Source organism: Podarcis cretensis, assembly GCF_951804945.1.
Source record: "Podarcis cretensis genome assembly, chromosome: 15".
Classification (NCBI taxonomy): Eukaryota; Metazoa; Chordata; class Lepidosauria; order Squamata; family Lacertidae; genus Podarcis; species Podarcis cretensis.
The window spans coordinates 43,928,668-43,948,635 of record NC_137185.1 but is presented as its reverse complement, the minus strand read 5'-3'; the positions used below and the strand labels follow the sequence as shown (position 1 = coordinate 43,948,635).

Below are 19,968 nucleotides of genomic sequence, written 5' to 3'. Positions count from 1 at the left end.
GCAGCTAAAAAAGCCAATGCAATTCTGGGCTGCATCAATAGGAGTATAGCATCTAGATCAAGGGAAGTAATAGTGCCACTGTATTCTGCTCTGGTCAGACCTCACCTGGAGTACTGTGTCCAGTTCTGGGCACCACAGTTCAAGAAGGACACTGACAAACTGGAACATGTCCAAAGGAGGGCAACCAAAATGGTCAAAGGCCTGGAAACGATGCCTTATGAAGAACGGCTAAGGGAGCTGGGCATGTTTAGCCTGGAGAAGAGGAGGTTAAGGGGTGATATGATAGCCATGTTCAAATATATAAAAGGATGTCACATAGAGGAGGGAGAAAGGTTGTTTTCTGCTGCTCCAGAGAAGTGGACACGGAGCAATGGATCCAAACTACAAGAAAGAAGATTCCACCTAAACATTAGGAAGAACTTCCTGACAGTAAGAGCTGTTCGACAGTGGAATTTGCTGCCAAGGAGTGTGGTGGAGTCTCCTTCTTTGGAGGTCTTTAAGCAGAGGCTTGACAACCATATGTCAGGAGTGCTCTGATGGTGTTTCCTGCTTGGCAGGGGGTTGGACTCGATGGCCCTTGTGGTCTCTTCCAACTCTATGATTCTATGATTCTATGATTCTATGATGGGAACTGTAGTCCAAAGCAGCTGGAGACCCAAGTTTGGGAAACACGGGTCTAAACCCTAGAGGCTTAGACCTACCATAGTTCCAATGAAAACAACGCACCCCTCCCACAAACAGAGGCACAACTATTTGCATGATGGTGGAAGATCCCATACTGCTCAGGCTCCCCATTCAGAAAGGATTACTCAGATAACTAAAATTATGCAAATTAATTTCATTCACGCAGTCAACATCCTATCTGGTTAGGTCCTAAACCATCCCAGCTGCCCATTTTCTCTTAGCACCTGACCTGCAGCTTCCAGTGACTGTTTGCCAAGTCAAAAGAAAAGATGGGGGGAAAGTTGCATGTAATTTTGTACAGCAGGTAGCTTGGCCTTCACACTCTATTTGATTAAGCAACATGTGTAGCAGGAAACTTATAAGCCTAGACAGAAAGGCCAAAGGGCACATCTGCCTGTATTAACATCATAAAGAAAAGATAAAGAGAAGCAGGTGTTTCTCAAAGGATATAAGGAGGAAATTCTTGGAAATAATTAAGCAATTAACCCTGCAGGTTTAATTCTCTGGATGTGCTAACTGTGGGGAACCTGCGACCCTTTAAATGCCACTGAAGTATGACTTTCCTGGTTCAGGACCCAGGGCCATGCTGGCTGGAACTCATGGGAGCAATTTCTGAAGGGCCTCAAGTTCCAGGCAAATGTTCTGCGTGTTTCTCCTCCCCAGGGACTTGCAGTTCTTTTTTGTGCTGCCTCACAGGTTACTTCATCAGGGACAAACTAGACAATAATGATAAAGGGTGACTGCACTTCATGCTTCTTAAAAAAAAGTGTGGGGGGGGGGGACAGACTGGAGGGAGTCCAATAAGGATTTGCACTTTCCTCTCTGCTTCCCCCAGGAAAGCTGCCATTAGTACAGTGGTACCTCGAGTTACAGATGCTTCAGGTTACAGATGCTTCAGGTTACAGACTCTGCTAACCCAGAAATAGTACCTCGGGTTAAGAACTTTGCTTCAGGATGAGAACAGAAATCGCGCAGCAGTGGCACGGCGGCAGCAGGAGGCTAAAGTGGTGCTTCAGGTTAAGAACAGTTTCAGGTTAAGAACGGACCTCCAGAACGAATTAAGTTCTTAATCTGAGGTACCACTGTAGATAGTATGTGTTGTTGTTTAGTTGTTTAGTCGTGTCCGACTCTTCGTGACCCCCTGGACCAGAGCACGCCAGGCACTCCTGTCTTCCATAGACAAAAACAACAGACAGTATGTAAGACTGTTTAATTAATTTAAGCAGTGCCTCTGGAAAAACTGGTTCAGGTAAAGTGGTTGTATATTTGTTTTTAAATTGAATTGTTTTAAAAGACTCACAGCGAGTGATTTCTTTATAAAATAAGAAATAGGAAAGAGTGCTTTAGTTTTACAAGGCTTTAATAAAGGGGTTGTGTTCTCAAGCCTCTCTGTGGCTCCTGGACAGCTGACTGCTCATCATTTCTTTTCCATATTGGAGCTGCAGGCTGCAAAGTTGTTTTAAGTCTATGTGCCCTAGACTAGGTTCCTGAAAAGGAAGCGGTTGACTAATTATGGCTGATTGTATTAATGAATTGGTTTTCATTATGGGCTGGTGTAGGTTTCCTTGGTCCACTGGGAGCAGGAGTTAAGCATTGCTGGTTTTGCTTGCATGAGGCTGTCGGGGTAATCATTTTGTTCACCAAGGTAGACTTTATAAACTCGGCAGCCTAAATCAGCTTTCACCAACTGGAGGTCCTCCAGATGTTTTGGACTACAACTCCCATTGGCAGATTTTCCATCTCCACATTCATCCTAAGTTAACAGTCCCAGAAAACTGTTCTGTCCCCCCAGATTCACAACCAGAGAACAGTCCTTTCTCAGGTGGTCACTGTGTCTTTGTTTCACTTCTTTCAAGCCCTGGTCTGCCTTTCTTCCTCGAAAAAGTCCCCATCCTCAAAGTGGCTTACACAATTTAATGCAAAACACAGTAAGAACAATCAAAAGCATTCACCGTGCCTCTAGTTTATTAGGTGCCCAATTTCTCAGTGAAACTGGGTATGAGTCAAAATAGTTTATTATTCCAGACAGTAACAACGTCAGTTACAACAAAAAATCAGACAACATACATATAGACGGAGATATAAGAAATTCAAAGGCAAATATCAATATTAATTCTGCCCTTTCTTTTGCAGCTAAAGCCAATTTGCAGTTGGGTTAATCATTACTTTTAGATTTATTTTCTAACAATTTTATTCTAGACATTCAGATACAACAATCTTTCAGAGGCAGTTTACTTCTGAATGCCAGTTGCTGAAACCTGAGGAGGGGAGAGGGCAGTTATGCAAAGAGGGAGAAAAGCTTATCTCTTTCATTTGCATTTTTGGAACAAAAAGTCTAAAAAGATAGCGGGATAGATGTCCCACTCTCCGAAGATTACAAGAACAAATTTATCTTATCAATACATGGAACTCCTGAACCTTCCAAGGGTGATATTTATGAAGAATGTGAGAATTCCCATTTGGACTGGAACCCTTTTCTGGTGCTTTTAAAACTGAGGTGAAACTAATGGGCTTGTGCTGTTGCTTGCAGATTCCTGTGATTCGTAATTGTGGTTCAAACACCTTGAATTTTGAGTTCCACGACACAGCCCCCCGCACTGTGCACAATGGGATCTCTCAGCCGTGGAAAACAAACTCAGGTAACTCTAGCCAAATATGGAGGAACTAATGGTTTCTTCTTGGCAAGAGAATGGACACCTGGTGGCCTTTTGCCTTCTTCACTTCCTGTGTTGCCCATTTGCTTGGGCCTTTGTGTTTGATTGAAACTCAGTCCAATGAATGGATCTAATTGAAGCGGAATTGAATTGATTTAGAGCAGGATTTTTTGATAAATAAATTGGAAGTAATTGAATTGAAGAGGAATTTATTTGGAGTGATCTGGGCTGGGGTGCTATGAATAATTAATTTGACCTGATCTTTTGGATGGATTGACATGCCTTCTGTGACATTTAAATTCTAAATGTGTATCCATATGTCTCCATGTATAAATATGTGTCTATACATATGCAAAGCTTATGAAATTTTGTGACTATGGCCACATGTCCTGAATCCTTCTTAAGTGTCTAGCAACGCCCCTGCTGTGCTCCCATCAGCGGAGGAGCTGACATCTCATGGGACTTTGGTCAGGTAACCTTTGGCTGCAGAATCATGTCGCGGGGGAGGAAGCATCAGCTTGTATGTTCAACAGCATGTCTAGACTCCCCTTTTAGACCAGTTGGCTGGGGCAAAATTCCTATCTGGTGGGAGCAGAAACAGAATTAGGGCTGATTTTACTGGGAAACACATGGAGTCAGCCAGCCTTGTAAATTAGTCCCCCCAACAGTTACTAGCCTGCAAAAATGTTTACTCATCTGCTTTTTATTCATGAGAGAGACTGGCAAATAAAACATTTGATATACTAGAAACAAGGGTTTCTTTTCTCATCCACCAATGCACTTTCTATGCGGAGCTTTTAACTCCTGTGCATCCAGCATAGGAACACGGGGGGGGGGGGAGGGCCTGAGTGCTCCCTACCTCTTCTGGCCATCTGCAGACTTGCCTGGGTCAAATTCTAGGTGCTTGGGGCAACTAGGCAAGCGACAACAAGGCTGGTGTTATGTCCAGGATAATCGTATCTTCCAGCAAGGATCCATTATTTCCAGTACTGGACTAATTTGACTACTAGATTCATAAGAACTTAAGGACTGATTTATTGCATCTTACCAAGGTCCATCAAAAGGGACACGTGTGGTGCTGTGGGTTAAACCACAGAGCCTAGGACTTGCCGATCAGAAGGTTGGCGGTTCGAATCCCCGCGACAGAGTGAGCTCCCGTTGCTTAGTCCCTGTTCCTGCCAACCTAGCAGTTCAAAAGCACATCAAAGTGCAAGTAGATAAATAGGTACCACTCTGGTGGGAAGGTAAACAGCGTTTCCGTACGCTGTTTCCAGAAGCGGCTTAGTCATGCTGGTCACATGACCCGGAAGCTGTACACTGGCTCCCTCGGCCATTAAAGTGAGATGAGTGCCACAACCCTAGAGTCGGCCACGACTGGACCTAATGGTCAGGGGTCCCTTTACCCTTTACCTTTACCAAGGTCCATCATATCTAGCATTTTGTTTCCATGAGCAGCTAGCCAGATTCCTCTGCTTGGAAACCCACAACCCGGCTCTGCTGGTGATGGCCACCTTGTGTTTATCACCAACACATCCTCGTTGGAGGTATATTGCTGCCATGAAATGTTTGGCTATTGTGGTTAATATGGTATGAGCCCAGTAAACTGCTGTGTTTGCTTTATGTTGGTCTGGCTGACCTTACCTCCTGCAGAGCTGGCTCACTATACATTGCCTGTATCTATTTGCAGCAAATAATTGGTATCCCACCTGGCCTGCTAAAGAAATTAGACCACTGACATCACAAGCAGCACCTGTCCCCCACCCAGCTAGTTCACCTGCTCGCCCAGCTGTCAATGGCACTGCACAACCAGGCTGGTCCGCCACCTGGACAAAAGATGGCCGGAGGAAGGAAAAACGCTGGGTGAAGTATGATGGCATTGGACCAGTGGATGAGTCTGGGATGCCCATTGCCTCACGATCGGTGAGTCTGTAGATGAAGCAGATGTAAATAGGATGCAAAAATCCAAGCTCTCTTCAGCATCCCCTCTCCTCTGCTATGTACTTTAAGCACTTTAAGTCTGTAGCCAAGCTAATTTGAGCTCATGATCTTTTGAGGCTTCTTTTGAACTATGGAAAACTGGGCTGGTTCTGCAATTAAGTGAGAACCTCTTAAGAATGGTTATCTGAATGCTGTATCAAAGGGAACAATGTGGGAGGTTAGCCTGAAGTCAAGAGTGTTCCCAGTGGCCTCCATGAGCTTGTTTGCAACAAAAGCAACAACAAATCTCCCCCGTTGCCAAAAAATATGAAAAGAAAGCACATTGGCTCAGCTCAGATGGCGTGTGTGGTTTAGTGCAAACCATAATTTGCAAACTGACTTGGGAATGTGTTCTCCTTCTTCCATTTTCTACCCTTCTCCACTGGAGCTCTAGCCTGCTTTTTCCTTGTCAGCCTAACCATGGATGAAGCTTGGTGTCTGCACTGATGCTGCTAACCATGGCTAACGTGAACTAATATTCCCATCATAGCTTGGATTTGAGCACATATGCAGATACGCAACATGAAATCATAGATAAAGGCCAACAAGGGAATCTGCACCACAGGGAGGAGGAGGAGGAAGTGGGAGGCATTGCAGTATAGAGCTGAACTGAAATTTCTCAGAATAAAACTTTATTTTTTTCATCCTCCTGAAAAAAGATCACTTTGCAGAATATTCTCCAAATATTTTCCACTATTTTTGTGGTTGGCACCATTCTCCCATCCTATCCCCAATGCCCTAGAATGATGCTAGCTGTGAGATATTGTGGAGGAGGTTGCAAAATGATGGCTAGGCTGACAACTGAGATACTTCCTTAGGAAAAGAAGAAGAAACTGTGCTCCCTCCACTGCTTATAATGAGTCTTCACAGCTTCAAAACTGTTGGAGAATGTATCTTCTCCCTAGACAAATTTGGGGAAATGGTCCCCATAGATTCCTGCCCTGGTTCCTTCCTGCCCATCACTTCAACCCTGTCTTACACCCCCACCCCTTCAATTCTCTTTTGCAGCTGTTAGTGAATTTGCATATCTGGTTTCTGTTGCAGAGTGTGGATAGTCCTCGGGACTGGTATCGGAGCATGTTCCAGCAGATCCACAGCAAGCTTCCTGGTACAGTTTGTCAGGGCATCACATTAATCTAGTCCCTAAAATTGTATCAATAATCCTTGAGAAACTACAGGGTCAGCATGTGATCTATCCAATGAGACATGCTCTCTGCAGATATTGAGCATCCCCTAGTGGTTCAAATCTCATTTTCTAGGCTGCCCATGGCTCCTTGTTTTAGGAAAATGAAACTAGTGAAATAGTGCAACTCTGGCCAGTAAGAAGTCTTATCCTGAACACAGCTGGTGGCTTTCAGCAAGCTAAACCTCAGGCTTCAAACTATGGGCTCCAGGAGAAAATGTTCCTCTCTGTTGTGGGAGGTGGGATTTTTGGTTTGTTTTTGTTCTTCTTTTTATTGTGTATTTTGTGTTTTTTATATCGTCATTTTATGTTGTAAACCACCCTAAGATCTGTGGATGAAGGTCGGTATACAAATATTATTATTATTATTATTATTATTATTATTAAGGTAACAGCTGCATTTTATATATTAAAATGGAGGGTCTGGTAAAGGCTAGGGCTGGGTGAATCTGACAATTTTGGCTTCTCAGCTTCTCATTTTTTCAATTTTAAATTCAGTTCTCCACATTTCCACATTAGATTGCATTTTTTAAAGTCCTCATTAAAATTCACGAGCATTTTCATCCAAATTTCAACTAATACACAAATTTTTGTATGCAATTTTGCTTCACTCACACATTTTTTGCAAAGCAATTTTCTCTAATACAGTGCATTTTTGTATGTTATTTTCACAAATATATACATTTCTACAAAACACATTATCCAGTATATGCATTTCAGTGCTCATTGGAGTAATGCACTGCAAAATTCAGAGAAACATCAGTGTCAAAGGATGGCTATGTTTCAGTTCTTGTATTATTTTGGAATGTGCGGAGCCGATCGGTTCACCTTCAATTGCAAACGGAACCAAATGTTTTCCATCCCTAGTTACCCCTCGCTCCTTGGTCCCAGGTGCAGCCTGAAACCTGAATGGCACCTACCAAATTCTAATCCTATTAAGTCTGCAATCCCCTCTTTCACTCAATTCTAAGAGTATGAATAAATGCACACTTTGTGTCTCTAACATCAAGCCAGCTTCTACCCCTACCCCCCATTCTGACTACCAGTTTTGAAGAACTCTAAAGCTTCTCACTATTCTGTCACAATTTGGTTGGTCCTAATAAAGAGATGCCAGAGCAGCGATGTCACGCTGGCCACGTGACCCGGAAGTGTCTCCGGACAGCGCTGGCCCCTGGCCTCTTGAGTGAGATGGGCGCACAACCCCAGAGTCTGTCAAGACTGGCCCGTATGGGCAGGGGTACCTTTACCTTTACTTTAATAAAGAGATGGCTCAATTGTGGATTATTGCAGTTTTTCTTATGGAGGAATGTGTCTTCCTTTTTGTAGAGATAATGTTGGGTGACCCTACAGGGTTGTTGAGAGCCAGACCAAACAGTACTAAACAGGTCATAGGGAATCCCACCACCCCAGGTATATTAATGCTGTGTGAGCAGAGGCCATCAGTTGGTCAGTTTCTTTGCCCATGATCCAAGTCAATGGCCTTTACCAAGTGGTGGAGGAGGAGGCACAACGCAGACCGCCTATATTTCCCTTTGAACCGCTCTGTGTTCACTGCCCTGTAAAGTGGCTCCCCAGGGTCCAAATCCTTTGCCACACGCCATGCACTTGATGAGCAGTCTTCCTTCCTCCACTTCCTGTTATTTGTTCAACACGCTCCATTCTGAGCAGAGACCTCGCTTGGGTGCCCTTTGGCCTCTCAGTGTGTACGGGGCTGGAATCAGCACCTGCTATCCTTGAGCAGGTGCCTGGACCCCTCCCCTTCTTTTTATTTATTTCTTGGCCTGGCATTCTGAGCAGCACAAAACAGATGGACCCAGCAACGCTTTTGCTTTGCCACACTGCCCCTAATCTAGAGCTGTGGGGCATGGTGGGAAATCACAAGAAGTGATGGAGAGAAATTTGGTTTGGTTTGCCTTTGAATGAAAGCCTAGCTAACTCACACCAGGTAAATGATACATGAACCGCAATGCAGTTTCCTTCAAAATCTGCACTTTTCAGCAGTTCTCCAACCAAATAATATATACAAAAATGCATATATTAGGGGAAAGCACTAAAATGCTAGCAAATTTTCATGAGGACTTTTAAAATAAAAATCCACAAAGTGATGCAGAAATGTGGAGAATTGAACTTAAGGTTGGGAAAATGAGAAATGGAGAGAAACTGAGACTGGCAGGTTTGTCCATCCCTAGCCAAGAGAATGGCATTGCCAGCACAGCTAGGTGATCATGGCAGGGAAAGAGGCTGGCTAGAGACCCTTAGGCCAGCTCAAACCTGGAACTGGTTCTCTCTAAAAATCTCCCTTTCCTTTCAGAATCAGAACTGGACTGGGACTTCTCCTACAACTCTAGAGGTAGGAATTGGTTTCTGCTTCTGATTGTGCACCTTAGATGTCATATTTGGCAATGGCCAAGTAATTTTACACTGACAGATGATTCCCAAATAGTGTCAGGAACAACCTTAGGCTTGTGTGGGAGTCTGTGTTGGGGGGAGAACCCAAATGCAAAAGGCTGTGTGTGTATGTGAAGTTATTCGTCAGGAAGTGGTACCAAGGAAAAACAGAAAGCTGTGGATGTATCTTGGGGCCATTCTCATGGTCATTCCATATCAAGTGATCCAACTTTTTTACCTCATGTCATCTAATTTTCTTAATATTTTGTATACTTGTTGAATGATCAAAACTAAGTTTAAATCTAAAATTAATTTTTTCACCTTATTCCATTTTTGAGTTATGAGGGTTTGAAATTTCAAAAAAATGACAATTTTGGCCTTGCCAGACTACACAGAAACCTTTAAGGCTCACCCCAGGATTGAGATATGTCAAAACTAAAAACACCAATCTCTTCAGAACTTCATAGGCTTTAATATGATATGTCACATGATGGCTACACTTAAAATTTTAAATCTGCAAATTTTCATCTTGGGATCTCAATGGGATCATATTAAAAAAATACTTTGTACTTACATGTCTCCTTTATTGGATTCTATTTAGGGTAAACAAGTCTTCATAATATCAGTTGCTACAGGCATTTCTTTAAAAAGTTATTCAGTTAAAAGATGTCTTAAAAGCTAGTCAGGCTTTTCTTTTTAAAATGTGTGCCAAAGCAGACTGGTAGCTATCTGTCTTCTAGATATTATGGACTCCAGTTCCCAGCAGCCACAGCCAGCAGAGCCAATAGTCAGGAGTGATAGGAGCTGGTGGCCGAAAGAGTGTGGGGGGCGCATGGGGTTTCTGAGAAGCAGCCTAACAGGAGAAGCCTGTCTGCTCCAGAGAGCTCTCATTTTGTCCTTCTCAGAGCACCAGCCTCCGGGGCTCATGCAGAAAAGCCCACCAGCAGCCCTGGCGTCAAGCAGCCCTGGCTTCAGGCATCGGCAGAATGGCTTAGACTGGTAAGTGCAGCCCCGAGGGAGAGGCCTGCGTGGGGAACTGGGGGCAAGGAGCTTCAGAGGCCAAATGAGCCCCCCAGGCCTCTCTGCTTGGGCAGTGTGACCCCTTGGAAGATTCCCCAGAAGGGAATATAGCTCTTGGACTGGAAAAGATTCCTCACCCTTGAAGTAAAGGACCACATGCCCCTCCCCCCCAGAGCAGGCTGCTGGATTAGAGACAGGTTGCTCTTGCCAGACAATGCTAAACTAATAACTTGCAGAGCCTTTTGAAATTAAGGCAGAGGCTACAGGTTGCCCAGCATTGCCTTAGGGTAGACCCTTGGTTTTCAGCCCGTGTGCTGTGGCCCCTGGGGGGACGTGAGGAACATTCAGGAGAGCCCAGAGGGCCGTCCTGTCATGAACTTGCAGCCCATATTTTCCTGCGTTCATTCTCATTCTCTCTCTCTCTCTGGGGAACCAGCAGCTTTAACTTGCAGCCCATTATCTTCCCTAAATAAAACAATGGCAAAAAGGGGAGGGGAATACTTTTGCATGACTGTTTATCTTCTTAAAATCTTTTCCCCCTCCTGCAAACAAAAATCCTCCCCGGCTTCAGTAACCACCACCTTAGACCCATCAAGGGAGACAAAGGGATGCATCTTCCTAGGATTAATCTACAATACAGGCTTAAAAACAATTTGTAATTCTGTGCATATTTTCTCAGAAGCAAGTCCCACTTCTCCCTAGAAACTCTGCATATGTTAGCAGCCCTAACATCCATTCCCTTTCTCAGGGGACCTGGGTATTAGAGTTCCTGGGGGACAGCTAAGGATCCTCTTTCTCAGCTGTCTCACCAAACTATAGTTCCCAGGAGGTATTATAAAACACGGAATATGTGCATGTATGCTGAGAGCATTAAAAATGAAAGTAAGTCACTTACACAGCCACCTTGCTTTTTGGTGGGTTCAGAGGCAGTGTGCTGTGGATGTGGCCAATGAGGGAAGGGGAAAATTTGTAAACTTAAGGGGCAAGCTGTGCCCCCTGCAGTTGCATTTTGTAACTTGGGGATAGTTAGCCTCACTGTGACTTAGGAAGTATGAGCGCCATACTAGACATTATGTGAAATAAACAATAGCCGTCACAGGGTGTGTGAGAGCAGGAAGGAAGACTACAGCCTGATTTAAAAGCACACATGTAAGCTACTATTGATGCCAATTTTAGCTACTCTCTCAGGACAAACTGCAGATCTGGGCAGGAGGGTTTTTTTGTCAGGACCACAGTGTGGGAGGAACTGATTGACTCCCCACCTCTGGGTGCTGTGGTCTCAGTCCTGATTGGTGGGCACTGGCTGCTCTTAAAACCCAACAGGTGAAATGGCAAGCACACATTTTGCTTCTTTAGGTTCCGAAAGGCTCTGTAAAGGATAACACACCCACCTGAATCTATGTGTGTTCCGGTGCCCAACTGTGCCCTGGGGGGAGCTGTGGAGCATGCCAGCAGAAAGTGGATTTTGGAATTCTGCTTGGCAGAACAATTGGCTGCTAGACCAATTGGTGTAGATGGGTCCTTGATATCGTGACTTGATGACTTATCACTTGAGCGCCAGCAGCTGAATGCAGGAGCTTCCTCCACTCAGACCGTTGGTTCTGAGATGAGGTCAGGTGGTCAGAGGTGTAGCTGCTGCGGGAAAAGTTTTGTCACCCCCCTCCCCATCGGCGGCTTGGGGTAGGCTTGGGGTTATGGGCACCCTGGAACTTCCTTTGGGCTCTGCTACATATTTAGTCAGCCTCGATCGTGGCACCTTCAGGCACTTTGCTCCCTGGCACGCAAGGGATCCCTCAGGACTCCTTTGTGCACTGTCCTGTTTCCCCACCACCAAAAGCACGTGTGGCCGCGGAGCTCTCACCGCCTCCTGCCGGGCTGGGGATCTTCAGCCAAGCACGGCAGCTGCCTCTTGGTTAACGGAGCTCTGTCCATGCCTCCTTGCTCTCCCTCTGCGAGGTGCGCGAGAGGAGGGTGGCGAAGCCAGCCTTAGCGGCCCGACGGAGGCTAAATCAGGAGGTGGACAGCAGCCGGGCATCGCTGGGCTGCATGTCGGAGAGGCTTATCTTTGGCGCTTGGCTCCCGGGCAGGCCTCTTCTCGAGTGCAAGGAAGGCCAGCATGGCGCCTGCCCTACCTCCCACTTGCCCGCCTGTTCACAACGGCGAGGGCTGCCTCCTGTTCTGCCTCCAGGCCCCTGTGCTCCGTCGGGCCACAGGTCCAGCGCTCCCGTTCCCAGTGTGGTAGAGGCCGCTGGCGGCCTCTGGGTCGCCTTTTTGGTCCTTGCGCTTGGCACCCCCGGCTCTCCTCTGGTCGTGGCGGTTGTGGCAGGAGGTTTTACGGCTCAGGGATCGGCTAGGCAGTTCAGCTGGTGCTGGCTGCCCTTGAGCTTTGCACCACTGTGTGCCCACCACTTTGCCTCGCCAGAAGTCCTCAGGATTCACCCTTTCTGGGGTTCCGAACAGGCAGGCAAAATGAGGCGAGGGAGGGTCTTATTGTTTGTTTACCTCCTTGCGTCTGGCCCCTGGCGGGTCATCCTTCTTTCCCAGTGGCACGTGCGCACGTTTTAAATAAATAAATAAATAAATAAATAAATAAATAAATAAATAAAGTTATTTATTTATTTATTTATTTATTTTTAAGTGTTGTGAAAACATATTTTTGCCAATTTTTCACTCCCCTTAGAGATGTCACCCGGGGCAGCCTGCACTCACCACACCCCCCTTCCTCTGGTACAGAAGTGCGCTCTGCAGTGGTTTCATGGCCATTTTGCAACATTTGCTTTGCAACAGTCCCGTGATGTTGCCATGTGTGTGCAAAGGACACCCCCTGAAAGAAAGGCATAGGGGGCAGAGGAAGCAGGGCCAGCCCTATCATTAGGCAGAGTGAGGCAGCTGCCTCAGGCAGCAGATGATGGGAGTCTCAGGTTCCGTCCCCAGCATTTCCAAGTAGGGCTGGGAATGTCCCTTGCTTGAAAGCTTGACCAGCCCCTTCCGGTCAGTGTAGACAATACTGAGGTAGATGGCCTGACTTAGTAGGAAGCATCTTCCTATGTTCCAGTCCAGGGCACAACACGGCTATCCATTGCAGCAGCCCCTGCTGAAATGTGTCTTGACTGCCTTTGAAGACTCGGGGGGGGGGGGGGGGAGAGTCACAGGTGCAAGAAGTGGAGGAGCTCACAGCCCCTTTGAGATTCTGTTCTCTTTCTCTTGCAGGAGAAATTGGGAAGCAGCTGATGCTGCAGCCATGGAGCCCAAGAGCATTTTTGACTATGAACCTGGGAAGTCATCCATCCTCGATTATCCCAGCTCGGTATGCAAGCCTCGTGCCTGGATTTAGTTGTGCCTGAACTAGCAGTAGACCCAGATTGTGTCTGGACTGGATCACATATTGTCAGTCAGATGTCTGAAGGACAAGACTGCATTGCTCTGCACATTTCCTGGCGTGTCAGCCCCACTGAACTCCGTGAGGCACGTTGTTCACATGTAGTGTCACACTGCACAACTCTTTGTGCTCATATTTGAAAGCAAGGATGTGGAACAATGGTTGCAACACATGGAGAATAACTTAATGAAGTGGGAAGTCCCAGCCATTCGCCCCCTCCTCCCCCTTCTCAACAGTCCTCATTCAGACCAAGGGACGTGTGTGCTGCTTGAGGATTCCCTCCAATACAGCAGCCTCTTTACTGATGCTTTGATTTGCCCTTTGCAGCCTTCGAAGCCCCTCACAGCATATTCAGCACAAGGCCGCCCCCCCTCCCCGCCCATTGAGGTGAGTATTCTGCAGTGCCAAAGCAAGACCTGGGATCCAGCCAAGCCTATGCTATGCACTTCCTTGGGGGCAGGGGGAAGCTAGCATGGAGACTCATAGAGCCAGGAGGAGGGGATGGGGCTGTGCTTGAGATCCTCCCTGCCGGCTTCTCCCAAGACGGCCGGAGAGCAGCTGTGTTTACTGGCTTCCATGGAGTAGGATTCTTTGTTATTTCCTCTCCCCCCTCCTCTGCCTTCAAGATGGTCCTCCGCACTGCAGATGCACTGCCAAGATCTGCATGCTGTGGATGGGGAAGAATGCTCTAGGTCACCATTCAGAGCAGGAGCCCTGCTGCTGTGGTCCCCAAATAGGTCTCACAGAACCAGGTGCACCTTGTGTGCTCTAGTCAGGGTCATGCACACCCCACACTAAAATATTTAAAATCTGCATCCAGACCATTCTGATTCCACATAAAGAAATACTCATTTCTGCGACTGGTGTGAATTGTGCGAATGAAGCACAATTAGGGTTAGGGTTAGGGTTAGGGTTGGGTTATTTCAGCAGGAAGCTATGCAGGTAATGCAGCAGGGCAACCCACAAGTAGCCTCCAGCGTCTAGGACTTCCAAAGCTACACCTGGAGCCATAAGGACTTGAGACTTTGTTTTGAATTTAAAAAATGATATTTCCAAGAAGCCAAATCCTGCATCCAGTATTACATTCTGCACTCTTGTTGTATCATGTGTATATGTGGTTCTAAATTTAGCACCTCATTACCTTTGCCATTATGACATTATAGTTCCCTTTCACTGCAATGTGTGTCGGCCCCTGCTGCTGCCAGAAATCAAGGCCATCCTCGCTTTGGGTGTAATGTTTAAGCTACCCATCTCATTGCCTTTGCAATCACCCTAAATTGCCACCCTATAACTCTTGTTCTGACTTGCCTGCAACGAAATGGTTAATAGCTGCTTGAGGCCTGATTGGCGCCTCCACATTAAGAAGCGACTTCCAGAGGAGCAGCTGTGTTAGTCTTGCAGCAAAAACAACAGAGTTTTGTGGGACCTGAAAAGAGCAGTAGGATTACTGTGGCATACCTTTTTAGGGACTGGAGTCCACTTCAGCAGATGTGTGATGCAAGTTTCCACAACAGTGAAAAAACTTTCAGGCACATAAAATGCACAGCAGCAGCCCAGCCATATCAAATTCAAGTTAACACCACAGAGGTGAGAAGCCTGAGGGGGAAAAAAGGTGGTCCTTGGAAGATAAAAGATTTGGTGCCAGGCACACCTTTCTAAACAGAGTTCTAAAACAAGGGCACCACTGCAGAGAAGGCTCAGCTTGGCATAATCGTACAGAGATGTACCTTGTTTTGAGACATTCTTAACACCCACATTGCTCACATACCCCTGAATGGGGTATACAAATCAGGACTGTGGCACTGTAACAAGCCGTTGCCAGCAAGCCAGTCTTAAGTCATGGCTGCTTGTTGAATTGCTCATCATGATGTGCTAACGTTAGGAACTACTCACAACAGGAGAGGATTGAAGGCCAGGGAGGGGGCCAGTTAGGCTATGTGCACCGGCTGGGTTGGGGGGAGACATTTAGTGCAGCTTGCATTCAAATCTACCTAACTGACACTTCCCAAAGCAATATGCAAAGCGAAACACAGCCATCCTTTAAAATTTGCACTTCTCCTAATTTTGCAGTGAAGTTCTCCAACCCAAAACTATGTGCATAAATGTGTATATTAGGCAAAAACATGCACAAATTCATGAAAAGTGCATAAAAATGTATTGTAACGCGTGTTTTTTTTAGTATATTAGAAATGCACACTGAAATGATGAGTTTTTGTAATGACTTTTTTTAAAAAAATCACAAACTGATGCTGAAATGGGGTGAGAACTGAATTTTATCATTGGAAAAATGAGAGAGAAATTGAAAATGAGATTCCTCCATCCCTGGCATCTGAATGCTGCTAATTCATAGTAAATTACGATGAGCTGGAATCTCTTATTCCATCCAACCTCCTTATAAATTCAGAATCATTCTCCTTGCACAGCAGGCTTCTGCCACTCAGCTCAGAGCATCCTTGTGCAACCTAGTTCTCACACTAAGGTAGATGAACTGAGCCTGGGCTGTACCGCTGCAGTCTGCAGGTGGGTGTTCACATGATGGAATTCTCCCAATGAGAAATAAAATGCCTTGCACATAGAAAACCAGCATGTCATGGAGGAGGGTTGTAAGCTAACCCTTTTCCTGGCATACTAGCTTTCTATGTGTAGGATTCCTTCCCCACCTGCAGGCTAAATCAAGCCACAGATTTACCCTTTTGGTGAAAAACGAGAGCTCTTTGCCCATAGCTGTCTGTCCATCTCTGTGTGGTGTTCTTAAGACTACACAGAAGGCTGCTCCATTGAACTCAGTAGGACTTCTTCTATGCATGCAGTATCTGGTGGCTTAAGGAGCCACTTCACATGACAGTGTCTGCGAACCTTGTTTCCCAGGCGTTTCTGTGCAGGTGGCCCCATCGCTGCCTCCTCATGCTTCTCTCTTGACTCTCATGTAGCTCGTTTGCTGAGGCCACTGCAGGCCTCTGCCTACAGCCCCCCCCCCACTGCCTATTTCTTCCCTCTTTCAGGAGTTACTGGAGAGGGAGCTGCAGCAGCTGAGCGAAGAGCTGGACAAGGACATCAGGGCCATTGAGCTTTCCCTCAAGGTAACTCTTGCCTTGCTGCCCTTGCTTTCTGTGGCTACTGCTTCCCTCTGCAGGGATGGCATGGCTGCCTAAATGCCTTCTTAGGATGCTGGGCACTCTTCTTCACCATCCTTGTACCATTTGGGCTTACTCAGGCAGGTGAGCTGAGGGCTGGAACCTCAAAATCTTAGGGATAAGACTAATCCCTAGTTGATTGGATAAAGGGGTGGTACTGGAACGATTAAGACTAATCACATTTCAGACTTAATTTAATCTAATGAAATGGTTCACTTCTCTTGCATTAGCAAATCAACATAATGTCTAAAATAATAAATGCTTTGCCAATCATTCCTGACTGCTTTCAATGTACCTTCTCTTTGATGTACAGTATCAATCTATTTTTGTTGCTATTTCCACCCAGTGTAGGAAAAGAAACAAGCTTGCAGTGTTAACCCACCTAATTCATGCTATGAACAAGCCAAGGTTTGTGGCTTTTTGTGGTTTATTGTGGAAAAGCTGAATGCTATTGCATGTGCCCCAACTGCTTCTGCTTCAACTTTCCCCTGGCGCAAGCAGAAGAAACAAATCAGGAAGATTTGCGCTCCTGTTATGTCTAAACCAGGAATTGCAGTTTGTTGCTTCCTAATGTGCTACAGTAAGCCAGCAACAAACCATGGTTTAAGGTTGGCTTGTTGTGATTGCTGCTTGTTAGGGAGAAACCAATAGCAACCCTTGGTTCAGAAGTAAGGGAAAGCCTCCTGCTTTATCCAGCTCATGCCAAGGGAAGAGAAGAGTGTGACTGTCCAGTGTGCACATACGCTGCTCACACTCAGTAAACCACAATAAACCAGAAACTCCAGTTTATCCTTTAGTGTTTCCCATCAGTGGGATTGACTCTGCAGGTATGTTTCTGTAGAATTGTAGCCTTAAAAGCACTGTGCTTATTTGAAATTTTATTTACAGCACAACTTTGTGCATGTTCATGTGAAAGTCTGAGTGTGTGCAACAGAGTGTGCTTCCAGGACTGCAACTCCAGCCTTGCAGGTGTAATGGATCAGCCTTCCTCAGCTGGCTCCTCTTCAGAGGTTATGTACTAGTACTGCAACTCCCATCAGCCCCAGTCAACAGGCTGCCCTGACCAGGGTGATGGGAGTTGTAGTTTCGCGCAGGTTGCAACATGCCATTGAAAAGCGTTTTATATGGCGCCGCCTCTCTGAGAAAGGGGAGCCGCTTTATGGCAGCGTCTCCTGCCCTGCGCTTCTGCTGACTCCCAGACCAGCCGGCAAAGAATCGAATCCACAACAAAAGCAACTTAAAGCATAATGGAAACAAGTCTGAGAGCGGGTGGCTTCGCTAGTCACCCTTGTCGCTTCGTAATCGCGAATTCTACCTAAGGAGAAGCGACTGGCGGGCGGGGCTCCTCGTTCCCCGGCCCCGCGCAGCGCAGCGCCCGGTCCGCTTCCTCGGCAGCTCCTCGCGCGGAGCTCGCGGGCCTGACTCCGCCCGGCTCGGCGGCGGACCTGCGGGCCTTTAGGACCCGCCCGCCGCCCGCCCGCCCCGCCCGCCCGCGGCCAGCAAGTTGGCGGCGGACTCTCTTCCGCGCGGGACGCGGCCAGGGCCGCCCGCTCAGCGCCGCGCTCTCTCCCGTCTCTCCGCAGGGCTCCTCCCGGGCCGCGTCGTCCGCTGCTGCTGCTCCGGCCTCGGCTGCCCGCCGGTGAGTAGGGGCGCGGGGGGGGGCAGGGGCGCGGCCGCCTCGCGAGGAGTGGCGTCACCCCAGAAGCATCTGGGCCGGATCCGCGGGGGGGAGGGGCAGCATTTGGGCATTAAGAAGGCGGGAGGGGGGGGCAGCTCCCTCTCTCGCCGAAGCTCTTTGGAGCGCGTGCACTACAGGTATCCAAAAGGCTTTCCAACGCAGGACCCACTTTGAACCCGAACATGCATTGGGGACCGAGTTCTTAAACTGCGTGGCGGCGGTGCTCCTGCCGGGACTGGAGCATGAGGCTCTGAATCTCTGGGTCGAGGGTTCGAGCCCCATGGTGGGCAAAAGATTCCTGCATTGCCGGGGGTTGGACTAGATGACCTTCGTGGTTCCTTCCCACGCTAAAATTCTTCAGCGGGCTGCCACCCATCCCGGGGTCCCAGCCTAGCCGCTGAAGACCACTGGCGGAGTATTAGTGCGGGCAGCACAGCTCTGGGGCGGGAGCTTGCAGAAGGGACCTTGCAGCCTTTGCCCAGTGGAGCCTCTGTGATTAGGAGCAGAGTACAAACAGCAGTTTATTGGATGACAGCCCTGAAGTTTGGCGCTTTCAGACTGGGCTTGCCATACCTGCTCTTCAGGCAGTCGGGTTGTCTTGCTTCACTTACCTTGAAATGTGGCAAGCAGCCCCTCCAGCTCCTTCCTTTGGATGGCCATGCTCTGGATTCCTGCCCCTGGTGGCTACCAGCCAGGTAGAAGACGCTGCCCCACCTGAGCACCCCAGAGGCAGCTGGCTCAGTGTTAGTAAAAGCAAAGCAGCATTTAGTGGAAGTGACCGCTCTTTATTTTATCTGATCCAATAAGACTTTTGTCAGAATCTATTCCTGTTGCACATATCCTGCCCCACAAGGAAAACAAGAAAGATAAGCGTGGGGTCATTTGCAAAGAGGAACCGTTCACTGGAGCACAAGAAGGTGTTTTATAGCAAGTAGTATTGTTTACTGACAGACGCTCTCTGCCATTTCCGGCAGGGAATCTCTCCCAGCCCTGTCTGCACCTGGGCCTTTCTGCATGCCAAGCAGGTGCTGTGATCGCTGTGCCACAGCGCTCCTTCAACCAGCAGGCCTGTCTGGGATTGTGGGCGGACTGATAGGAAATAGAACCTGTGCACTGGACATGCCAGTTTCTAATTTGTGGAGTTTGTCTTAAGCAGCTGGCAGTATCTTGGCTTCCCTTTCTTACTCTTGGGTGCTTGCAGTTGGGGCAAAAGTGTGACAAGTCCCTATAAAATGATGTGGCTGTAGGAATATGGCAGTAGAAGAAACGCTGGCCTGCCACTCTTTGTCACATTCATCCAAGTCTGGAGGCAAGCTTCTTGTTGTTGTGGCAGCTTATCGATTGCCACAGCCCTGCTTTAAAGAGGAGCCTAAGGGCTGCAGCTGTAGCCTCTCTGCATGTTTAGGAACCTTGCAAGGAGCCTATGCACTTCAGAGCATTTGCACACAGACATTGTTTCCACCACACACACACCCTGTCAGTGGCCCAGAGAATGGCATGGCTGCATGCTTTGGGGGTCTTGAAGATTAGTGGCAGGCCACTGTCCTGTGAGCCGCTCTGTTCTCACTTGGATGCATGGAGCACCCAAGAGAAGTCTGTTTGCACACCTGCCTCTTCCAGGACTAAGGAGCCCATGGAGGACGCCTTTTGTGAGGCAGGCCCCAAACACTTTTCCGTCTGGGGTGGAGCAGCAGATGCCCCCCCCCCCACAAGATCATGGTACCAAACCCAAGCTTGATCAAGTTATTCTGGCACCTGAAAATCCCTCAAGTGTCTCTCCTATGGGAGTGAAAAATAGAATAATAATAAAGCAAGTAACAATTTGCTGCCCTTTCATGTAAGCCCAAATCAGCTGTTCCATCCTCCGCAAT

General features: G+C 47.3%; 1 protein-coding gene across 13 annotated transcripts in view; it reads left to right on the top strand.

Annotated features, from left to right (window-relative positions):
• The window catches only part of SORBS3 (sorbin and SH3 domain containing 3), a 69,789-nt gene that overhangs the window by 30,039 nt on the left and 19,782 nt on the right, over positions 1-19,968 (top strand). For 11 of the 13 annotated variants that reach the window (XR_013833381.1, XM_079954992.1, XM_079954984.1 and 8 more), the window contains exons 4-12: positions 3,215-3,323; positions 5,026-5,258; positions 6,360-6,423; positions 8,810-8,848; positions 9,792-9,885; positions 13,117-13,213; positions 13,613-13,672; positions 16,288-16,365; positions 18,003-18,058. Coding sequence is in view for 12 of the 13 variants with exons in the window: in XM_079954992.1 (XP_079811118.1) it covers positions 3,215-3,323; positions 5,026-5,258; positions 6,360-6,423; positions 8,810-8,848; positions 9,792-9,885; positions 13,117-13,213; positions 13,613-13,672; positions 16,288-16,365; positions 18,003-18,058 (830 nt within the window). In the remaining variant the exon portion in view is untranslated. The remainder of the gene's footprint in view (positions 1-3,214; positions 3,324-5,025; positions 5,259-6,359; positions 6,424-8,809; positions 8,849-9,791; positions 9,886-13,116; positions 13,214-13,612; positions 13,673-16,287; positions 16,366-18,002; positions 18,059-19,968) is intronic. The other 2 variants (XM_079954991.1, XM_079954986.1) reach the window with 2 other exon arrangements.